General features: G+C 41.5%; 2 protein-coding genes across 10 annotated transcripts in view; one reads left to right on the top strand and one right to left on the bottom strand.

The window, feature by feature from the left end:
• Positions 1–20,634, bottom strand: part of LOC309689130 (putative ribonuclease ZC3H12D) — a 184,528-nt gene that overhangs the window by 71,620 nt on the left and 92,274 nt on the right. The gene's annotated exons all lie outside the window — the stretch shown is intronic.
• Positions 7,254–20,634, top strand: part of enah (ENAH actin regulator) — a 141,679-nt gene continuing 128,298 nt past the window's right edge. For 8 of the 9 annotated variants that reach the window (XM_082505295.1, XM_082505303.1, XM_082505299.1 and 5 more), the window contains exons 1-2: positions 7,254–7,683; positions 13,483–13,619. In XM_082505295.1, coding sequence (XP_082361421.1) covers positions 13,570–13,619 — 50 coding nt within the window. In that variant the 5' untranslated portion in view covers positions 7,254–7,683; positions 13,483–13,569. The remainder of the gene's footprint in view (positions 7,684–13,482; positions 13,620–20,634) is intronic. The other variant, XM_082505297.1, reaches the window with a different exon arrangement.

Below are 20,634 nucleotides of genomic sequence, written 5' to 3'. Positions count from 1 at the left end.
TACGCAGAGTCATATAGAACAGTTTTTAATTTGTTTATTTATTTGTGTATTTATTTACACTGTACACTTTATGGAATGTCATACACTAGTTCAGTAACGTAAATATTGCCTCTCGTTTTTCTGAGCAGTCGGGATGGTTTGTTTTGCTTTTGTTTTGAAATTGTACACAGGCCCAGACCCGGAAATGTTACTGTGCTGTAAAGCGTGGGAATGCCTTTATGTCGCCTCCAAGTGGTTGTGGTTAAAGACGACTAAAATAACAAAATATGTATATCAAAATTTAAAATCATACACCCCAAGTATTTAGAATATTGAACGGCAGCAAAGTAAAGTACTTAAGTAATAATAATACAAATAACAATAATAATAAGAAATGAAAAAAAATGAGGACATGCTCATTATGTAAATTTCAAGTAAAAAATATTATATGTTGAAAATGAGAAATTATTATTATATTTTAAACATATGTGATCATTTTAAATGTGGCTGTTAAATTAAAAGAGAAAATCACAATCACAACACAAAGTTTTAAAGAAATGAACAATTTCATCCAGAGTGATACATATTAATTACAAACACAAAGGACAGGAACGAGAAACGAGCACTAATGTAACACTACTCCTTTTTATCAGTTAAGTAGAGTTTCTAAATTATTTACACATGACTGCACTCTTTGATTTACACATTACACATAACACATAAAAAGAGGGTTACACCTTCACACTATTGTCACATAAATGTCAGAGTTGGGGTGTGAAGTGAACCCAACTACATGAAATAGAATCTCTGGGTGTTTGCTATTAATTTGTTAAGATTAGTGGCAAAGAACCAGTTAGGTTTTTTTCTTAACTTAATTAGTTAAGAAAAAAAAAGCATAGCAGCAGGAAAAATACCTTATAATTGAAGCAGAGCAAAAACAAAAACAAAAAAACCCCAAAACAAAATAAAAAAAAACAAAACTCAGGAAACTAAACTGATGCCCAGAGAAACAAACAGGGAAAAAAGAGACAACTGCACTGAGACAAAGACTGACAAGATGACAGATAAAAGAAAACAGAGGAAGGCAAAGGATATAGGAAGCAACATATATGGAAACCCCGAAGGAACTAAACACACAAAAGTCAAAGTAGCAAATGGACCAAGAATGACAAAACAATGGTTTGCAAATTAACACAAAAAAACAACCTTAACAGTCACTGTGAATCCTCTGAGGTCCAAGAAACCCCAATTCTTACCCAGGGCTATCACAGTATGTAATTTTTGTTTTTATGAAATTGTTCTCTCATGTCTTCACAACCAGGGAGCAAAGAAAATAACAATTTTAACTGAAACACATCTAAATCTTCTCACGTTTTCCCTATAAATTTAGGGTTCCATTTATGACTTACTGTCTTATAGCAGGGGTGGGGAACTCCAGGCCTCAAGGGCCGGTGTCCTGGAGGTTTTAGATATAACCGTGGGTCAACACGCCTGATTTAAATGATTAGTTCATTATGAGTCCTCTGGAGAACTTCAAGACATGTTGAAGAGGTAATTTGGGCATTTAAATCAGCTATGTTGGATAAAGGACACATCTAAAACCTGCAAGACACCGGCCCTTGAAGCCTGGAGTTCCCCATCCCTGTCTTAGAGCTCAGAGGATTAGGACTAATAAGTACCAATGCACCTAAGGTACTAGAAAAATATTTTAGTGAAGTAAGTGTGGAAAAGAATTACAGTACCCAAATACAAAGATGTTTTTTAACACTGGCAGAATGTTGGTAATGTTGTGGAGATCATTTCATGGTCTCCACACTAGATGGCAGACAGAGTTCACTGGCATCTGGGGTGAACTTTAGAGACCTAATGAGCGCAGAAGAAAACTGATGCAACAAAACTGAGTTCAGATCAGGCTGCTTGCATCAGGATTTGGATGGTGCCCTTTTGCCTTTGAGCAGTTTGCAGTGAGAGTATGCTTCATTTGCCTCAGATCTAATGACATTTACTGCTTCATTGTGTTAGATGTCACAACAACAGAGCTGGTGAGGAGTGGGCGTTGTGCTGATGGTTCATTCATCATCGGTGAGTCAGTCACAGCTCAGTCACTCGAGTGGATGACTTGTATTGATTTCGGATTTTAGGATGGATGGTGCTAGTGTTTCGACACATACACACCCACGGGGACTCCATCCTCACAGAAGAACACAGCGACAAGACCCTTCATGAACAAACTGACAAAACACGGGCTTTTAGCACGAAGAACCTGCATCTCAGAGGCAACATTGCAAACTATAGCTGCCTCTAATGTTGTGGTAAAAGTCTGTTTGTCCTTTCCACTACATACAGTTTGATAATGATATTTCTAGGAAGCTGTTAGATGTCCTAGAAGAGGATAATAGAATGTGTAATCTGTTATGTTTTGGGATTTGCCACCTTGTACTTGCAGTCTACAAGAACTATAGAGTCAGGTCTTGAGTCAGGTCTTTCCGTTCGGCTATAAAACCACAACGACACACAGGAGTGGTTTGTGCACTTATACAATTCAGGGAGGAGGAGGATCTCCTTCAGCTACATAAATAAATAGTCCTTTCAGTTTTGTGGACTAACTGATTCAGCCTCACCTCTGATAAGCTTCTTTCAGCCCTTTTGTGTGTCAGTAGCTTACAGGACTTCACTTGATGATGGACATGTGATATATCCCACACACATATGGCTGAAATTCAAGCAACCAGTTAAAATAGAAACACTCGCTGTGGCTGCGGATCTGTAATGGTGACAACAGGATGACAATTTTGCTTCTCACTGACTTGCACATTAATAATCGTCAGGGATCAGCAGTCAGCGTTTTTACCACACCAGCATGAACTCTCACATCAGTCCACTCACACATAAACACACACCCGCAGTAGAGAGAGTGACCAGCAGTAAATCACACAGTTTGTGTCAGGCACCACCTGTGGCAGAACATCAGCTGTCTGTGTTTCTGACACCTGTTTGTCTTTGTGGGGAGGGCTACAAGTTGTTTTTGTGTGTGTGTACTTGAAAGTAAAATCCTCAAATGTATTTTCTCAGTCAAAGACATTAATAAAAATTCCCATCAGAGTAGGGAGGGATTCTTTATGAGACAAAGCCTGTTAAAAGCTTGAGAACCACTGAATCACACTAAAGTCTGAATGTTTCCAGCTTTCATTTTACAGTGTGTTCAGAAAGCATTCAGACCCCTCCCCCGAAATATCACATTTACATAGTCTTTGGCAAAAACACAACGACACATTTCTCTTGATCATTGCTGAGATGTTTCTACACCTTGATTAGAGTCCGCCTGTGCTAAACTCAATTGATTGGATGCGATCTGGAAAGACACACAGCTCTCTATAGAAGGTTTCACAACTGATTATATATATGAGAGCAAATAACAAGCCCAACAAGCGCGCGGGGGGGGGGGGGGGGGGGGGGGTATAGTGAGAGAGATGACCAAGGACCTAATGATCACTTTGACTAAAGGACAGAAGAAGAAGACCACATGGATAACTATCACTGGAGCTCTCCATTGATCTAGGCTTTATGACTAATAAGCAATATAATTCTAGCTGTGAAATAAATGTATGCAGTGAAATGTACAATGCACAACCCTGAAATTTAGTGACGGAAACATGTAAGTACAGTGAAAGCACTTCACAAAACTTGTGACATGGTGTAACTCAGCTCATAACCTTAGCGCATCGGAGCAGTATGCCTCATGCGATAGAGCAGCTGTGGCGTGCAAGACCTCTGTCTGGTTGAGCATTTGGAGCCTTGCTACCAAACCGGCATTTCATCTCCGAGAAATTTATCCCAGAGAGAAGTAAAGCAAGTGTGTAAGTTCATTTTGGAATGTCTGTAAAGCATTCCCACGTTAAGCATAATAACAACGGATATATGTAGCGACTGCCCCTCATTCTCTCCCTCCCTCTCCTGTTGCTACTTCAATGATCAGCTGATCGGCTTTTCTGTCGTGAGTCCGTCTCTCTTGCTTGTTTTTGGCCCACTTTGCACCAGAAAGAGGAAACCAGCGGCTGAACAACAGCAGCACGTTTAAGCTTGATAAGCTGTTGTTAGAATTTATTTAATATTAGTTTCTACACCAGGATCCTTTTCTACCTAGCTGACGGCTGGTAACTGTGCAGGGGCGGATCTAGCAAAGTTTTGCCAGGGGGGCAGGTAGGGCATTAACAGGGAAAAGAGGGGTACTAAGAAATACTTATCTTTCTTATTCTCGTCTAAAACGTCTAGCTTTTAATAAATAATTATCTGAATCTTACACCCAAAGTTTTAATCTGATGTAAAATGTATAGAATGACGAGGCAGAGGGTGGGGGGGTGGTTCCTTGTTTTTTTTTTTTGCTGGGAGTTTGCAACCCTATTAGTTAGGTTGTTTAATATTTCTGCTAAGTACTCTTTAAAATGCCAGAATAGGGAGGATGGTGTAGGTTTAAGTTTATTAGATTGATCATTATTGTCAGTAGCAGTTTTCGATACGAGCGACACGGGCGGTTGCCCGGGCGGCATCGTGGTGGGGGGCGGCATCACGCCCATTTACTTGTACTCATGCTGCCCGACGTCATGCCAGCGCATATTGGGAATGTCACAGGCACCGATCGGTTTTCTATCGCCCATTTGCTGGGAGTAAGGGCGCCCTCGTTTGCGTAGTGCGCCTGCTGCTTGCGGCACAGGGAAGAGAGGGCGGGGCGGCGGGGGATTCTCTGGCTGGCTGGAGCAGCATCTAATAACCAACCCGCAAAATAAAACTAAATAAAAACAAACCAAACACGAAAACAACAGACATTATAATACAGACTTATAATTTGCACCGCTGTTTTTTCAAAATTCCATATGCGCAAAGTAAGCGCGAGAGCCCTCGGTGCGCCTGCTCGCTGCTGAAGTCAAAGTAAACTTTATTGTCATCTCCGCTACATACAGTCCAGGATATAGAGAGACGAGGCTCCAGTTACAACAGTGCAAGTAAACAAACAATAAATATAAGAAGAGTAAGAAAATAAATATACACTTTAGGACTTTTGGTAAAGGGATCAATAACAATTTAAAATTTATATTTGATGATTTAAAGTCTCACACACAAACCGTCGAAAGGGGAGGGGGGCCCTGCTGCTTCCAAACAGAGCACATTTCATTTATAATGTTGTAAATCCAAGTCCATTATGTATTCATGATTTGAATCCTGGGTTGTGCGAAATCCCAGAAATAAACCCTAGACAAAGTGATTCTGTGAACTAAGGTGTAGGTCTATTAGGTTATGTTGTGGTGATCCTCGGGTTGGGGGGTGATTGTTCATACTGGAGTGCAAAATTAAAACCAATGGAAGATGGACAAGAAAAGTTCAAAGCCATCAGGTGCTCAGTTTAGAAAAAAAAGAAAAGAAGAGAAGGAGAAAAGAGCAAAAGATACAGGTAAGCAGATGTCATGGCAGGTCATCCTGAAACAATCAGAATCAGAATATTTAACAGTAACAGACTAAACTCCAAACATTATGTAACATTATGTTACAGATTTTACACATTTAAGAAATAGCACTAATATATATATACATATATATATATATATAAAAATTGCCCACTCGCCCCTGTAGGTGGTCAATCCTTCAAGCTGGCAGAGGGGGTGTTCGCCCAGGGCACCGAACAGCCTAGGACCGCCACTGAGTATTGTTGAACAATTAAATATTTTGGGTGCAGTGTAGTTTTTGCATACAGGTATAACAGAATTGCTTTAGTTTAAAAGAAAACACAAAAGCTTGACTATGACCTTATACAAAATGCAGCAAGATGTTAAAAAAACTGTTTTATTGATTAAAAAATACACTATATCGGATTCATATCGGTATTGGCAGATATCCAAATTTATGATATCGGTATCGGTATTGGACATAAAAAAGTGGTATCGTGCCATCTGTAGTTTAAACCACTCAGACTGTGACCAAACATGATTCTGTGGTTTGATTAAACTTTGTGGCCTCAGTTCTAAATATTATGTCTGAAGGGAAACCAGGCAGAGCTTATGACCTACTCAATATCATCCCTACAATGAAGTATGGTGGCATCATGGTGTCTGGCTATTTTTCAGCAGAAGGGACTGGAGACTAATTAGGGTTTAGGGAAAGCTGAAAGTAGAAAAGTACAGAGACATCCTCAGTGAAAACCTGTTCCACATGTGGAACAGGTTTTCACTGAGGATGTCTCTGTGACAATTACTTGAAGGTTCACTTTCCAACATGACAATGACAACACAGGAGTGGCTTAGGGACAACTCTACGGATGTCCTAGAGTAGCCCAGTTACTGACCTGAACTCTATTGAACATCTCTGTAGAAACCTGACAATGCCGACTTTCATCATCCAACCTGACAAAACAAACAATAAGAAGAAAAAAGTTGGGAAATAAATGTACAATGGTTGTTGCTTGTTTACTTTACTACTGTTTTCAGTTAGACTGACTAACATAATTACATAATTAAGACTTACATGTTAGTTATCAAGGGCATGAGTAAAATGTTGTGAATGTGTGTAAATCATAATGAAATCCATTTGAACTATTGTCTATAAGTGTGGAAATTAAGATAAAGAACAACGGAGTGTTATTAAAGACATAACCAACTCCTTACAGGAACCAGTCAACGCAGAAACACTGAAAAAGTTATCCACCTCAGTTGTCAAGGGCAACCTGTACGTGCGACGTCTGACAAGCTGCGTAAATTGCTGCATTCAGGTACAGTGCGACACAACCAACTTATGCCGGCTCGCATGAAAAAAAGGCAGCAAGCCGGGTGCTGTTGCCTGAGTTATGTTTCGAACTAAATTAGCCTTCTGTTGTGTTTTTCCAAAATAAGCTTCATTTTATAAAAGGTACAATACATGAAGAAACCTGGACCAGTCCTAGATTGAAATGCATTAGAGGTTTCGACGACAGCAAAGTTGGTGGTAGAACACATAACTTGCAAGTGAAGAAAGGTTATTAAAACGTTATTTTGGGGCAAACATTTTAAACAGTTTTATTACATACGTGCTGATGCTAGACATGCCGATTTTTGTCCATGATGTAACCATTTAAATCAAAGTTCGTTTAGAAAAACTGCCCCAATAAGTGCCTGAAGGAGTTTCAAGACGAAAGGCAATACTTTTCTGTAGACACACCTGGCGCTGGTAAAATTCATTTTTTGTTTGTTTGTTTTAGGGAAGGGGGCATATTTATTCCCGAGAAACTTCAGAGTAGGAGTTTACAGCGGGTCCTTAAACGCAGCACATGTTGCGGCCAGCAGCCAGCGGCAGCAGACCGGTATCCGAGCGGCACAGCGCCGCATCACATAGAGCTGAGTGCGTCAGAAACAGCCGAGAAACGCTGCGATTCTCCGCTTTAGTTCCCAGTGATTCAGTGCCAGCAGCGGAGCGGCGATGCTCTAGAACATGTAGGAGTCGACTGTTTCTTTTTAAGCCACCATTTTCTTTTTTTCTTTTCCTTTTTTGTACTTTTATCGGATAGCCCGCAAACTGTGAAACATCTTGTCACGCCGTCGTCGGGAGTCCCCATTCATCTTAGGTCGCTTGTATCGTTGAACCGAGCAGCGAACTTTGGTGAAAACTACACAGCAACTCAGCCGTCGTCGTTATTCGAAAGACTCTGTGACATATTTGGCCTGACACCACTTTCACCATGAGGTAGGAAGCCCCTGTCTTCATTCTGAAATAGTGTGAGAGGAGTGAGTGTTTTTTTTTGGGGGGGGGAAGAGATGAAACAATGAAAACTACAAAATTACGCCAACTTTGCTTCCATAACGGCTTGTATCGAGTAACCGGTGCGCGCCTGCTTGCAGTGCCGTGTTCGCCTTATTAGAGGGTGTTTGTTTGTGGTCAGGTTTTATTAACGCCAGCAGGCGCGCTCAGTTGAATCTGAATTTGTGCTGCATTTGTGGACGTGCATGGGTTTGGAATGGCGCTCGCTTATTCCTCCTGCTGCTGCTACTCCCACTCTGCATGAGAGAGGATTATCTTTCAGCGGTGCTGCTGATGGGGTGGCATTTATTTGATGCCACATCATGATTGTCACACACGCGCAGAGAAGCACACAGAGAATGGCTGGTAAATAAACGCTAGCTCCATAGACACCCAGCCTGAGCGAGTCTGGTGGCAGATGGCGAAGACATATGATAGCTGCTTAAACACATAGTGCAGTTCTGACATGTGTCATGAACTCGGGAGGACACGGGTTTGACAATGTTCGTGCAGCATGTTGGATGTACCACCTGACAAAACCATCATAGCTTACCATGTGTGGCTGTTATGTAGCGTGGATGAAGTCTCTGTTTTCCATTAAAACATGATATCTTCTGAAGGGAAAGCCTATTCGTGCAGATACTTTGAACGGCTGCTTATTCTATGGAGGTCTGTTTTTGTCCAAATTATTTTCGGATATCTATTGTGCAAATTGTATTTGCATCCTTTCAACTTTACTTCACTTATGGCAAAACACTTTTTGACAAGCAGGTTGTGCTTGATGGTGTCTCTTTTGACACAAACATGTGTCAGTGCTTGTTTAATGTGGAGGGAAGACCCATCCCACACTGTGGTGTTTGGTGGTGACATAACAACGTGGGCTTTTGTGTAAGGAAAAAAGGGGAATGTTGAATGATGTACAACATAGAAACAGATGGTAAGAAATCTTTTAAACCCATAGAGGAAAAAGTTGAATGAATTCTGTTAGTAGTGCTGTGATGTGGTGACCACAGTGATATTCAGTGACAGCAAAATAATCGCTGACGAGTCTCAAGTTAAATGTTTCTCAACTCCAAGGTGAGCATCTGAAGTGACTAGAAATTACTATTACTAATGATAGAATCAGATGAAAATGGGCTCTAGTTTTGTCTCATTCATTTGGCAATAAAAACACTGCTTATGTTTGGAGAAGGGAGTAACTTACAACACGGTGGTGGGACTATTATGCTGTGGGAACGCTTCAGTGTGTTTGGAACTGGGAATCTCATCTAGAAGGAAATATGAATAAAGAAGGACATGTGAAGATTTTAAAAGAGAACCTCAAGCAGTCAGGAGCAAAAGTGGGTCTAGATTATCGCTTTAGTCAGAGAAATGACCCAAAACATACGCAACTTCTTGTGAAGAACCATCATCCGTAGTGAGTGTCCACATGAACAAAATTTCAGCCTCATATAGAGCTGAGTGTGGGAGTGAAAATGAATGCTGTGTTACTTTACTCTTTCTGGGGGTCATGATGTACAATGCATTTCTTGTGGCCTTATTTTCCACGATTTGGTGTAACATTGTTGCACAAGCCTTGAGGTTCCTGAAATGCCTCCTGCATGAGCAGCCACACTGTAATGTTACCACCAAAGTGTCAAGGTCTAGCACTGGCCTTGTTTAGATACATCATGCATGAAAGCTGTATTCTTTTTATTTTATTTTTTTTGTATTTTAAAATTTTTTTTTCTTCAGTTCATGTAGAGCTGCCATCTCCACAGGAATGTGTCCAGAAGAAGTGTTGGATTTACTTGATTCTGTTTGACATGGCTAACATAGCACGGCAATGTTTGTCAGACATTTCCTGTTGCGTGTTTCATTTGTGATGCTCACATTCATCCAGACAAAGCTCAGTGTCAAAACCGCTTCTGTGGACATTTGAGATCTTTATTTTACTGTGTGTGTGTGTGTGTGTGTGTGTGTGTGTGTTAAGAAGTGAGACATGCAGTGTGCAGGAGGCCTGCCTCTTTAAAGAAAACCCTTAATTGAAGCCAGCTGTTGGAATCTCTCTGTAGGCCAAACTGTGGTTAACAATAGTTTTGGTTGTTTCAAAGAGCCGCATGTTGCGTCCGTGTCCCAGAATGGAAACCGCTAACTTCTCATGTCTCTCATTTTCCCATCCTCTTCCTCATATTTCTTAACAACTCCCTCATTAGTTGTTTTTAGTCTCTTATGAGCCCCTGAGCATGTCTTTTAAAGTACAAGGAGGAGCGCTGAAAATGAACATCACCAAACTGCAGATAGCAACAGAGAGAAATAAAGGCTGATGTAATTTTTAACACAAGTTGTTTTCAGAGGCAGAAATCTTGTTTAGAAGGAATGTATTTGTGTGTCTGTGTCATAGAACAGGTGTGTGGACGAGTGGCTGCCCCAGCTGCTTGCAGCTGACTCATGCAGGACACTTGTGTGGATCTGTTGTTGTTGGTTTGTTTTTTTTTTTTTTTTTTTTTGTCCTTTCCTTGTCCCCCATGTGCCACATGGCTGTGACCACATGAACACCCCAAAGTTATTATCCCATTGAGTATTCAGTACATGCTCCTGGAGGTGAGTATTAGCAAGCCATTTTCAAAATTATCTCCAGCAAAGCGCTGTTCAATTTGTTCCAATCATCACAGCAAAGAAGGCAGTTTGATTATTTAACTCACAGCTGGGCGAAGGTGACGGTGGGTGGATGAGTTGACATTTATTTTTGCGCCAGCCACGTTGAAGGGTTCCCCACCCCCCCATTATATTTAAATTTACAATAAGATATAAACCTTTACAATATATATATTTTTTTAGATGACTAAACTTTTTTTTCTTTCTTTCATAAAACATTTTTGCTTTTAAAATGGTAACTGCTACTTTGCAGAGGCCAAGGAGACTTACTGAAAAACCCAAACTACTGACTGTCAATAAAGAAGTGAAAACAGCAAAGTCTGGAAATGTAGTAGTGCCTTGAACCTGCATTCTTTCCAACAGCCATCCAGGGGCTACTCTTGTGGTTGCAAAATGTAGTGAGATTGTGTAAAAGTATGAGTGTGCAGTGTTCTTGGTTTCTCAGTCACATTCATCCTTTGCTTTTGATACCAAGGTTTAAAAACGGTGAAACTCAAGTCTTCAGAACATCAGTCCACAAACTGATTATATGGCTTTAGCAATCTTTTATATAGTGTCAATAACTCAGATATACAATATTAGCTTTTTAAAATTACAATACAATTTTATTTATTTAGCACGTTTAAAACCAGGGGATACACCAAAGTGCTTCACAGTAAAAATAACGGTAAATGATTACACTGAACAGTAAGTCATTAAAACAAGGTAAAATAGAGAAAGTAGAGAAAAGAAACAAAAAGCATTAGTAAGTAGAGAAAGGGAGAGATCATGATTATCCAGAGAAATGAGTAGCGATACAGCAATTAATGAGGTGAGAATTAGCAAATTAGAAAAGCCAGGTTGAATAGGTAAGTTTTCAAGTGTGCTTTAAAGGATTGAATGGAGTCAGAGGCACAAATGGTAGCAGGAAGACTATTCCAGAGGCAAAAGCACGATCACCCCTAGTCTTCAGACGGTGCCTGGGCTGGGCCAGAAGTAACTGACCGGAAGATCGTAAAGAACGGCTGGGAGTACAGAGACTGAGGAGGTCGGTGAGATAGTCAGGGGCTATCTCACAGACCTTTGGTGAGATAGCATTTGAAAGTAAGCAGCAGAACTTTAAAATCAATACAAAATTTAATAGGCAGCCAATGTAAGTCAAACTTTCTAAATTTGCAGTTTAAAAAAAAAATACAATGAAAAGGTTATGTGAGTGGTTTGGTTTGTCTGTTTGTTAGTAGAACTTCTCAGAAAGGTGGGGAAATATAATTCCAGTTTAACCATAGGTGAGGTTAGGCCCAGTTTACAAGTGATAAACTTCAGCTAAACGGATTTCGGAATTATTTGAAGGATTCTTTACTGTTGCAAAATTGGGCATTTTGCGTCAGAACTTACCCAGTTTGATATCAATTAGTTACAAAATAAACAAAAAAAAGGATTGAGAGATGGTATTGATGACGTTAAAACGCCTATTGATTGTTTCACATCTATGTGTCTTGCTAGATCCAAGAACTTAGTTTATGAGTTCTTAGTGAGGTGCGTGTGTGAATGCTGGATGTTTAGCAACATGGCCTCATCCTGACTCTTAAGGTAAAAGGTACCTGGTGAATGGTCCTTCTTAAACCATTAGGAGGAGACTTTATATAATGCTTGTCAGCTTATTCTTCCATGTTCTGTCAGGGCACACATACCACCGATGCCAGCTTATCTCTGGCTGTTTGATAAGCAGCACTGTAAGGGCGATGGGGGGCTGTGAGGCGTCACAGTAATAGTTCTTGACAACTGCTGAAGGGCCACGTGCCTCTGAGGCACTACAGGTTCACGCCACAGATGAATGGCAGGAGCTGAGGTCAGACTCCATGCAGCTTGGAACATTTTAATGTAAGTGTTGCACTGGAGGAACTGTTTATGAAGAGAAAAACACCCCCAGTCCCTCATGAGTTGAAGCTGGACTGCAGCCAGCTATGGTATCTAGTCCAAATGAGATATTAATGAGGTCATCCTAAGGCTAATTTGAAATTGGAATAAATGCAATACACTTTACGTTGACTTAAAAGACTGAACACACAGTCACTGATTCTGGTCTCTTCTTTGGGTTTATCGTATCTCAGAGTGACAGAGTCAGGGATCCTTTCCTCGTCTTTACAGGTCAGATTAATAGATTTTCTGACAATAATATTACAAGAAGTCTAAGGAGCTTGGAAAGAAAAGCGTCTGGACTTCTTTAAGTTGTTGTCAGTTGTCTTAAAGAAGTCCAGACGCTTTTCTTTCCAAGCTCCTTAGACTACGATGACCTGGATGACTGAGAACCTTCACAGACAATATTACAAGAACTGTGATTTGATTACTTAATGGACACATAATGGCATCGCTCTCTGTTAATTTCAGCGTAGCAGTCTTTGTCCACAAATCCCAGGGATTCAGCCCCCCCTGTCTGTGCCCTATCGTAGAAATAAATGTGACCTCTAAAGGAAAGTGAGGAATTGGTAGCAAGCTCTGGAGGCACATTTGGCCTTATTCCCCTCTAATACACAAGCTGATCGCAACCTGGTTTTCAAAGTTGGAATTTTTCAAAGGCCTTGTCCAGACTGGAAGTACAATGGTGTGTCTGTGTCTTTTTTTTTTATGAACTTTTTGAACAGGCCATTAACTTTATAAATCTTCGGGATTGCTATTCCTGTATTATGGTTTCCATGTAAATGCAAGGACTGGTCCAAGTTTTCCTCCAGATGCAGAGTGAGGGCTGCAGAGCTGCTGATGTGACCTTGTGTTATTGTGATACCTGAATTGTCATATATTTTATATTCCTATAAAATGTTAGAAATTATTATAAACAGACCAATCAACTGGAAGAGTATAAGAGTATAATCTGACTATAAAACCGAATGTATAATGTTGTCTGTTTATTGATGGGGGTGAATTGAACTATAAAATGGGACAGGAGAATAAAGGTGTTGTGCCAGAACGATTTGCTTTTGAAGTTTTTGGGGAAGATTTTGATCTCCTGGCAGCTTGCCATCATCTGCCCCTCATACTTTCTCTCTCCCCTTCACCTCTTTCTGCAGTTGCTGTCAGCCAGTCCATCCTTAATCTCACATTCTCATTTCTCTTCCAATCTGCTCCAAAAAGGCCCGCTTTGCAGTCCTCTCTGAGCCAGGACCCCCCCCCCCCCCAAAGTTTTCATCCCTTTGACGTTCCAGACGAGTTTCATCCCTCATGACTGAGGTCTTATGTTTCGGCCGTCTACTGGATGGCTGTTTACTGAGGTAAAGTCAACCAGAGGAGCAAAGTAATCATACCGTGGATTTGTGGCTGACACAGGGCCAGCTCTCCCAGGATTACTGCTGATTCACTACAGTAAAAGATGTGACATGGAGCTCTTAGTATTAAGTCACCATAGGTAACATATTGCTTTACTTGGATATATATTAGGGTATTTTTAAGGTTGTGACAGACAGAAAAGACCAATTAATGTCTTTACCATAACCACAGCCCGGTGCTGCTTCTGAAAGTTAAGTGCCTTGCTCAAGGGTGTCTCAACAGTAATTTATGAGGAGAGAATTACTCATTCATTTTTATTCATACTTCGTCCTTGCTGACCTCGTGATTCACATCATTGGCCTCCTGCTTAGAAGCTCCCTTCTCTAATCTGTAAGCTACCACCAGCCATCACGTCCTTGGTGTTTTTCTTCCTGCTGAATGATACTTGTGTTTAACTCTGTGCCTTTTCCCTGTATTTTTCTGATGAGTCACTCCATGGACACTCAGGATATTACAGACCAGACTGAGAAATGATCTCCTTTTTCTCTTCAGTGGTAGTTTGCTGCTTTTATGATTAGTATTTTCAGGGATACTTTGTTCCTTTGAGAAGTGGCAGTAGACAAATAAAGCACTTAAAATGCATTTCTACTGATAAACATTTTAGCAATGGAGACAAAAATAGCAGTCACATACTACCCAGAGCTGAGCAGGTAAGAGATCTGGAAACAAAGGCTGCTGCAGGCAACTATTAACAATTCTTCAACAGGTTCATCTACAGAGACCTTAACTTCTCCTACCTTAGTTTAGAGCAGTGGTTGGGGAACTCCAGGCCTTGAGGGCCAGTTTCCTGCAGGTTTTAGATGTGTCCTTGATCCAACACAGCTGATTCAAATAGCTAAATTACCTCCTCAACATGTCTTGAAGTTCTCTAGATGCTTCGTAACGAACTAATCATTTGATTCAGTCGTGTTAACCTGGGGTGATATCTAAAACCTGCAGGACACCGGCCCTTGAGTTCATCACCCCCGGATTAGAGCCTAACCGATATAGTTTTTGTAAAGACTGATGTGGATATTTGGTGATTTACAAACCCAATGTTGTACTGCATTGGGTAGTGCGCATGTGCCAACCAGCGTGCAGCCTGTTACAGTCGCTCCTGCTTTTCTCTTAGTTTAGCTTTTTTTTTCTTACGTATTCTTTTTTTTTTTTTTTCTGACTTGTATTTTCCTCCATTTTCTATCTCTTACTCAATCATGTGGATTGAGAGAGTTTTTGTTCTTCTGGTGGGCGTGGAACTCTTACTTTTATCAAGGAACGGGACCGCGGCACATCTCCTACACGCACGGACCGTTTACTCCAGAGATCAGCTGATCGCCCTGATGCCGGCCGGCTCGCTGGCCAGGCCCGCAGAAGTACCAGCTGAAATTTGGAGGAAAACACATCGGGGATGCAGAGGTCAAGGACAGAAGAGAAGAAAAAAGGTGACGGTGAGACAGCGGAGGCTCGAAGCGAGGAGGAGGTTTAAACCGTGTCTGCCATCTATCGTGATGGGTAATGTGCGATCGTTGGCAATTAAAATCGACGAGCTCTCAGCACTGGTACGGAGTCAGAGGGAATACAGAGAGTGTAGCCTGATGTGTTTCACCGAATCATGGCTGCACCAAGACATTCCCGATGAGAATGCTTCCGTGGAAGGCTTCCACACTGTTCGGGCGGACAGGGACAGCATCGCTAGCGGTAAGCGGAAAGGAGGTGGGCTTGCTGTTCTAGTTAACAACCGGTGGTGTAACCCTGCCAACATAACAACCAAAGAAAGGATTTGTTGCCCGGACACTGAACTGTGTGCTGTTGGACTCAGGCCATATTATTTACCCAGGGAATTCTCTCACGTCATCTTGGTGGCTGTTTATGTTCCCCCCTCTGCTAACCCCACAGCTGCATGTGACACTATCCACTCTGCCATAGCTCGGCTACAGACTCAGCACCCGAGTGCCTTTATTGTGATCTCGGGTGACTTCAACCATGTATCACTGGACAATACACTACCAACATTCAAACAATATGTGGACTGTCCCACCAGGGGAGAGAAAACTTTAGACTTACTGTATGCTAACGTCAAGGATGCATACAGCTCCTCCTCCCTCCCCCCACTTGGAAGGTCAGATCATAACCTGATTCACCTCACCCCCTGCTATGTGCCAATTGTGAGGAGGGAACCTGTGACCACCAGGACTGTCAGGAGGTGGTCAGAGGAGGCCTTAGCAGAACTACAGGGCTGTTTCGAGGTGACCGACTGGGAAACACTCTGTGAGCCTCACGCCGAGGACATCAATGGGCTTACTGAGTGTATCACAGGCTACATAACTTTCTGCACCGACTCCATTGTTCCAGCTCAGACTGTTCATTGTTACCCAAATAACAAGCCGTGGGTGACTAAGGACATCAAAGCCCTCCTCAACAACAAGAAGAGGGCTTTCAGAGGGGGCAACAAAGAGGAGGTGAGGAAGATCCAGGTGTTACTAAAGGACAAGATCAGAGAGGCTAAGGACAATTACAGGAGGAAGCTGGAGTGGAAACTCCAGCAGAACAGCATGAGAGAGGTGTGGAGGGGCATGAAGACCATCACTGGATTCAGGCCAACCAACAGCAGGGGAGCTGAGGGAGGTGAGAATAGAGCTAACGAGTTGAATCTGTTTTTCAATAGATTCGACACCACAGTGTCTGCTCCCACCCCCACAACCTCACCTGTAGTCAGCCTGGAATCCAGAGCCACACCACTGTGCCAGCCTCTCTCTTCACATGTTGCCTCCTGTGAGATTCCTGACACCCCTCCCCCACCCATCACCTTCACTCAATACCAGGTTGAGATGCAAATGAGGAGACTTCACTCAGGCAAGTCTGCTGGACCAGACGGAGTGAGTCCCCTTGTCCTCAAGACCTGTGCCCCCCAGCTGTGTGGAGTCTTTCATAAACTGTTTATGCTGAGTCTGAGTCTGCAGAGGGTCCCGGTGATGTGGAAGACATCATGCCTCGTCCCTGTACCAAAGACGCCACGTCCCAGTGGCCCCCAGGATTACAGGCCCGTGGCACTGACCTCCCACATCATGAAGACCCTGGAAAGGCTCATCCTGGACCAGCTGCGACCCATAGTAAGACCACATCTGGATCCCCTTCAGTTCGCTTATCAGCCTTGTCTCGGAACTGAGGACGCCATCATCTACCTGCTCAATCGTGTCTACACCCATCTGGACCAGCCGGCGAGCACTGTGAGGGTCATGTTTTTTGACTTTTCCAGTGCTTTCAACACCATCAGGCCGACCCTCCTGGGTGATAAGTTAGCAGCGATGCAGGTGGATGCTTCTCTGGTGTCCTGGATTGTAGATTACCTGACAGGAAGACCACAATATGTACGTCTCCCACAGTGTGTGTCTGACAAGGTGATCAGCAACACAGGGGCACCACAGGGGACTGTCCTCTCCCCCTTCCTCTTCACCCTCTACAGCACAGACTTCAGCCACTGCACAGAGACCTGCCATCTTCAGAAGTTTTCTGATGACTCTGCGGTGGTTGGATGCATCAGCAGGGATGATGAGACAGAGTACCGGGCTGTGGTCGACTCCTTTGTCACGTGGTGTGAGCAGAATCATCTGCAGCTCAACGTGGCAAAGACCAAGGAACTGATCGTGGACTTCAGGAAGACCAGGAAACACTTGACCCCTGTTTCAATCCAGGGGCTCAATGTTGACATTGTAGAGGACTATAAATACCTTGGAGTACACATTGACAATAAACTGGACTGGGCTAAAAACACCACAGCACTTTACAGGAAGGGCCAGAGTCGTCTCTATTTTTTTGAGGCGACTGAGGTCCTTCAACATCTGCCAGAAAATGCTGAGGATTTTCTATGAGTCTGTTGTGGCCAGTGCGATCCTCTATGCTGTTGCATGCTGGGGGAGCAGGCTGAGGGTCGCAGATGCCAACAGACTTAATAAACTAATCCGTAAGGCCAGCAATGTTGTGGGGATGGAGCTGGACTCCCTCAAGGTGGTGTCGGAGAGGCGGATGCTGTCCAAGATAAAGACAATGTTGGATAACACCTCCCACCCACTCCATGACATGTTGGTCAGCCACAGGAGCTCGTTCAGTGAGAGACTGAGATTACCGAAAAGCACCACTGAACGACACAGGAAATCTTTCCTGCCTGTGGCCATCTCCCTGTACAACGCATCCACTTAACACACTGTTTGCTACTACAGCTACACATGTTTCTTTTCCAACTATTTATTTATGAGTGACTTATGTATGTATGTATGTGTATATATATGTATATATTGTACTATTCTTAGTTAGCGTATTGTCTGTCTTGTCTTAATGTTGGTTTAAAATGGAGCACTGTAACAAAAAATAATTTCCCCCAGGGATCAATAAAGTATTCTGATTCTGATTCTGATCCATCTCTCTATAGCTTAAATTTGTTATGTTTAGTTATTTATTTACTCATTTACAGTGGTCTCGGATCCAGCTGGTTATTTATGATATTCCAAATGTGTTTTGCCAACAGAAGTTTTAGAGTGTCCACCGGTTGATAAACTTTGCAACATAACACTTATAACTTATAGCTTGTAGCTAATATCGACTGATAATATACATACTAAGGAAAGGGTAAAAGCACAGTGCTGCAAAGCAAGAGCATATGTGTTGTAAGCGGATCAAAAAATGAGAGCTATATAAGGGGGGGGGAATGTGGGACTAGAGCTCAGTCAGCATGTTGAATGTCCAATTGATGAACTTTAAGCTAACTGATACTTGATATTATGGGGGATGGCAAAAATAAGATGCGTAAAAAATATACAACAACATCAATGAAATAAAAAGGAAGAAGTCTAGCTCCTATAATAATGTTAATGTTTTATTTGCCATAGCTGTTCGCTGCTAGCTTATTGATAACTTTACACACAGCTATTGTTCCTAGCGGGTAATTGCTAATAGTTAAGTAGCTAACATTAAAGTGTGGGCTGGCCAGATTAACACTTTTAACTGCTTAATACATCACTACTGTTGAAATGTGAAACTTTACTATGGTCTCTAGTTGCCAAGAAGCATTGAATTGGTTTTGGCATCCCATGGGGCCTCAACACTTTAGTATGATACCTGTCTGCTGCTTATCTACTAATGTCTATAGAAAGAAATGTAATCTTCTAGTGCTTCCTTTGTGTATTAGTTTGTGGTGCTAAACAAAAGTTTGTATAAAAGTATTGTTCCTAAGTACCTTCATCACAGGATCTCTCGAGGTCAATAGGTTGAAAACTATAGTGGCTGGAAAAAATTGGTGAAATTGAGATTTATTAATGCTTTCCCGAAATATTATGCAAATGCTAAGTTTCTAGCTTTTGAGTGTGAAACACTGGAATTATCTGACACTGTTTTTTGTTTTGTTTTGGGGGTTTTTGTACAATGAGTGATACCAGTCATAATTAAACCCGGTTTTGACATTTACCAAGAAGCGGCGTTACCCAAAGATAAATGCTGCTTGACATTTAACTGTGAAATGAGTAATGATTTGGTATAAAATACTTTTCTTCTCGTTAAATATGGAACATTTTGCATCCAGAAAGTGTATTTCTTTATCTTAAATATAGCTTTTGTAGTCTCCCCCTCGCCCCCCCCCCCGGTGAAGTTACAGCAGTTGTTTCTTCACATTCAAGGCAAGGCAAATTTATTTGTATAGCACAATTCAACAACAAGGTGATTCAAAGTTTACAGAGACATTAGAAACAAAAACAAATAAAAAGCATGATCACACATTGATTCCTGTTGTATCCTTTTTAAAGAAAAAAATTAAATTATCTGATAAGAAAAAAGACATTTTCTTCTATGTGATCACATCTCTGCAATGCTCAGCCTCTTTGTCTAAACAAATGGCAAAGAGCAAACTCCAGCTCCATGTTAAACTATGATGTCATTGCTGCTGTTGTGATTTGTTGTTTTTCACCAAAACCCCCCCACAAGAGGCTGCTTGGGCCTAATGCATGCATCCATGCGCCTTAATATGTTTCTGTTGCAGGTTTATTTTTAGTTACAAATGTGAGTGCGCTTACATGGTGACAACTGAGTGCTGCAGAGTTGGAGACTAAACAAAGTGTTGACGATTCTTTTTAAAATCTTTTTTATTTATTTAGGGTTTTTTTTTTTCTTGTTTTTTTTTTTTTGTAGCGTGGAGTTATTTGAGTTGCTCGGTGAATGAATCATTACAGCCTGTTTGTGTTTAAATGTGCTAGTGTATGACTGTGTATGCATGTCTGCAAGCATTTAAAGGAGTAACAATGAAGAAATGCGAGCATATCATGTAATTAGCCACCTGTAATTACTGTTGATGATGATGATCTGGTGTCCTGCTCAGTGATATTGGCCCAGGAATATTTTTAATGGCCTGTGGAGGAAGGACCCCCCCCCCCCAAGCTTTTAGTTTGGTAATATAAAAAAAATATAATTGTACATTATTATATTATTTTTTAATATTATTACACTACAATTAAGCAATATAGTTTATTGATTTATATTGATCTAAATCTGTAAAATGTTACTACAGTCTTGATCTGGCCTAGTACACCCCATACCCCCCTTTAGACTCACCCCTGCTTGCTAGAAAGTGAGATGATATCCACCAGCCTTCAGCAAGCGGACTAATTTCAACACTGTTTTATTTTAAATTCTGTAGCTTTACTGTAGTACTTCCTGTGTAAAACAGCAGGGAGTGGAAGCTGATACAACGGTCTTTCTTTCTTCACGTTGGAGTTGTTGATCAGGCGCTTTTCCCCAGTAAATTTCGGGTTTGCTTTTAGTTACATGACTAGTGTTGAAGTTGATTAAAGGTAGAAAACAATATTAATGCCTACTTGAAGTTATAGACCGTCAGTACTTTTCTCATCTTGTGCATTTTCCATGGTTATACCTCTCTGACCTGTCTTCCCCGTGATGTTTGTGTAATTTATGTATGGTCGGAAGGGTAAGATAGCGCTG

Source organism: Aulonocara stuartgranti (assembly GCF_965226115.1).
Source record: "Aulonocara stuartgranti genome assembly, chromosome: 15".
Lineage (NCBI taxonomy): Eukaryota > Metazoa > Chordata > Actinopteri > Cichliformes > Cichlidae > Aulonocara > Aulonocara stuartgranti.
Note: the sequence above shows the minus strand (reverse complement) of the source record. Positions and strands in the feature narration are given on the sequence as shown.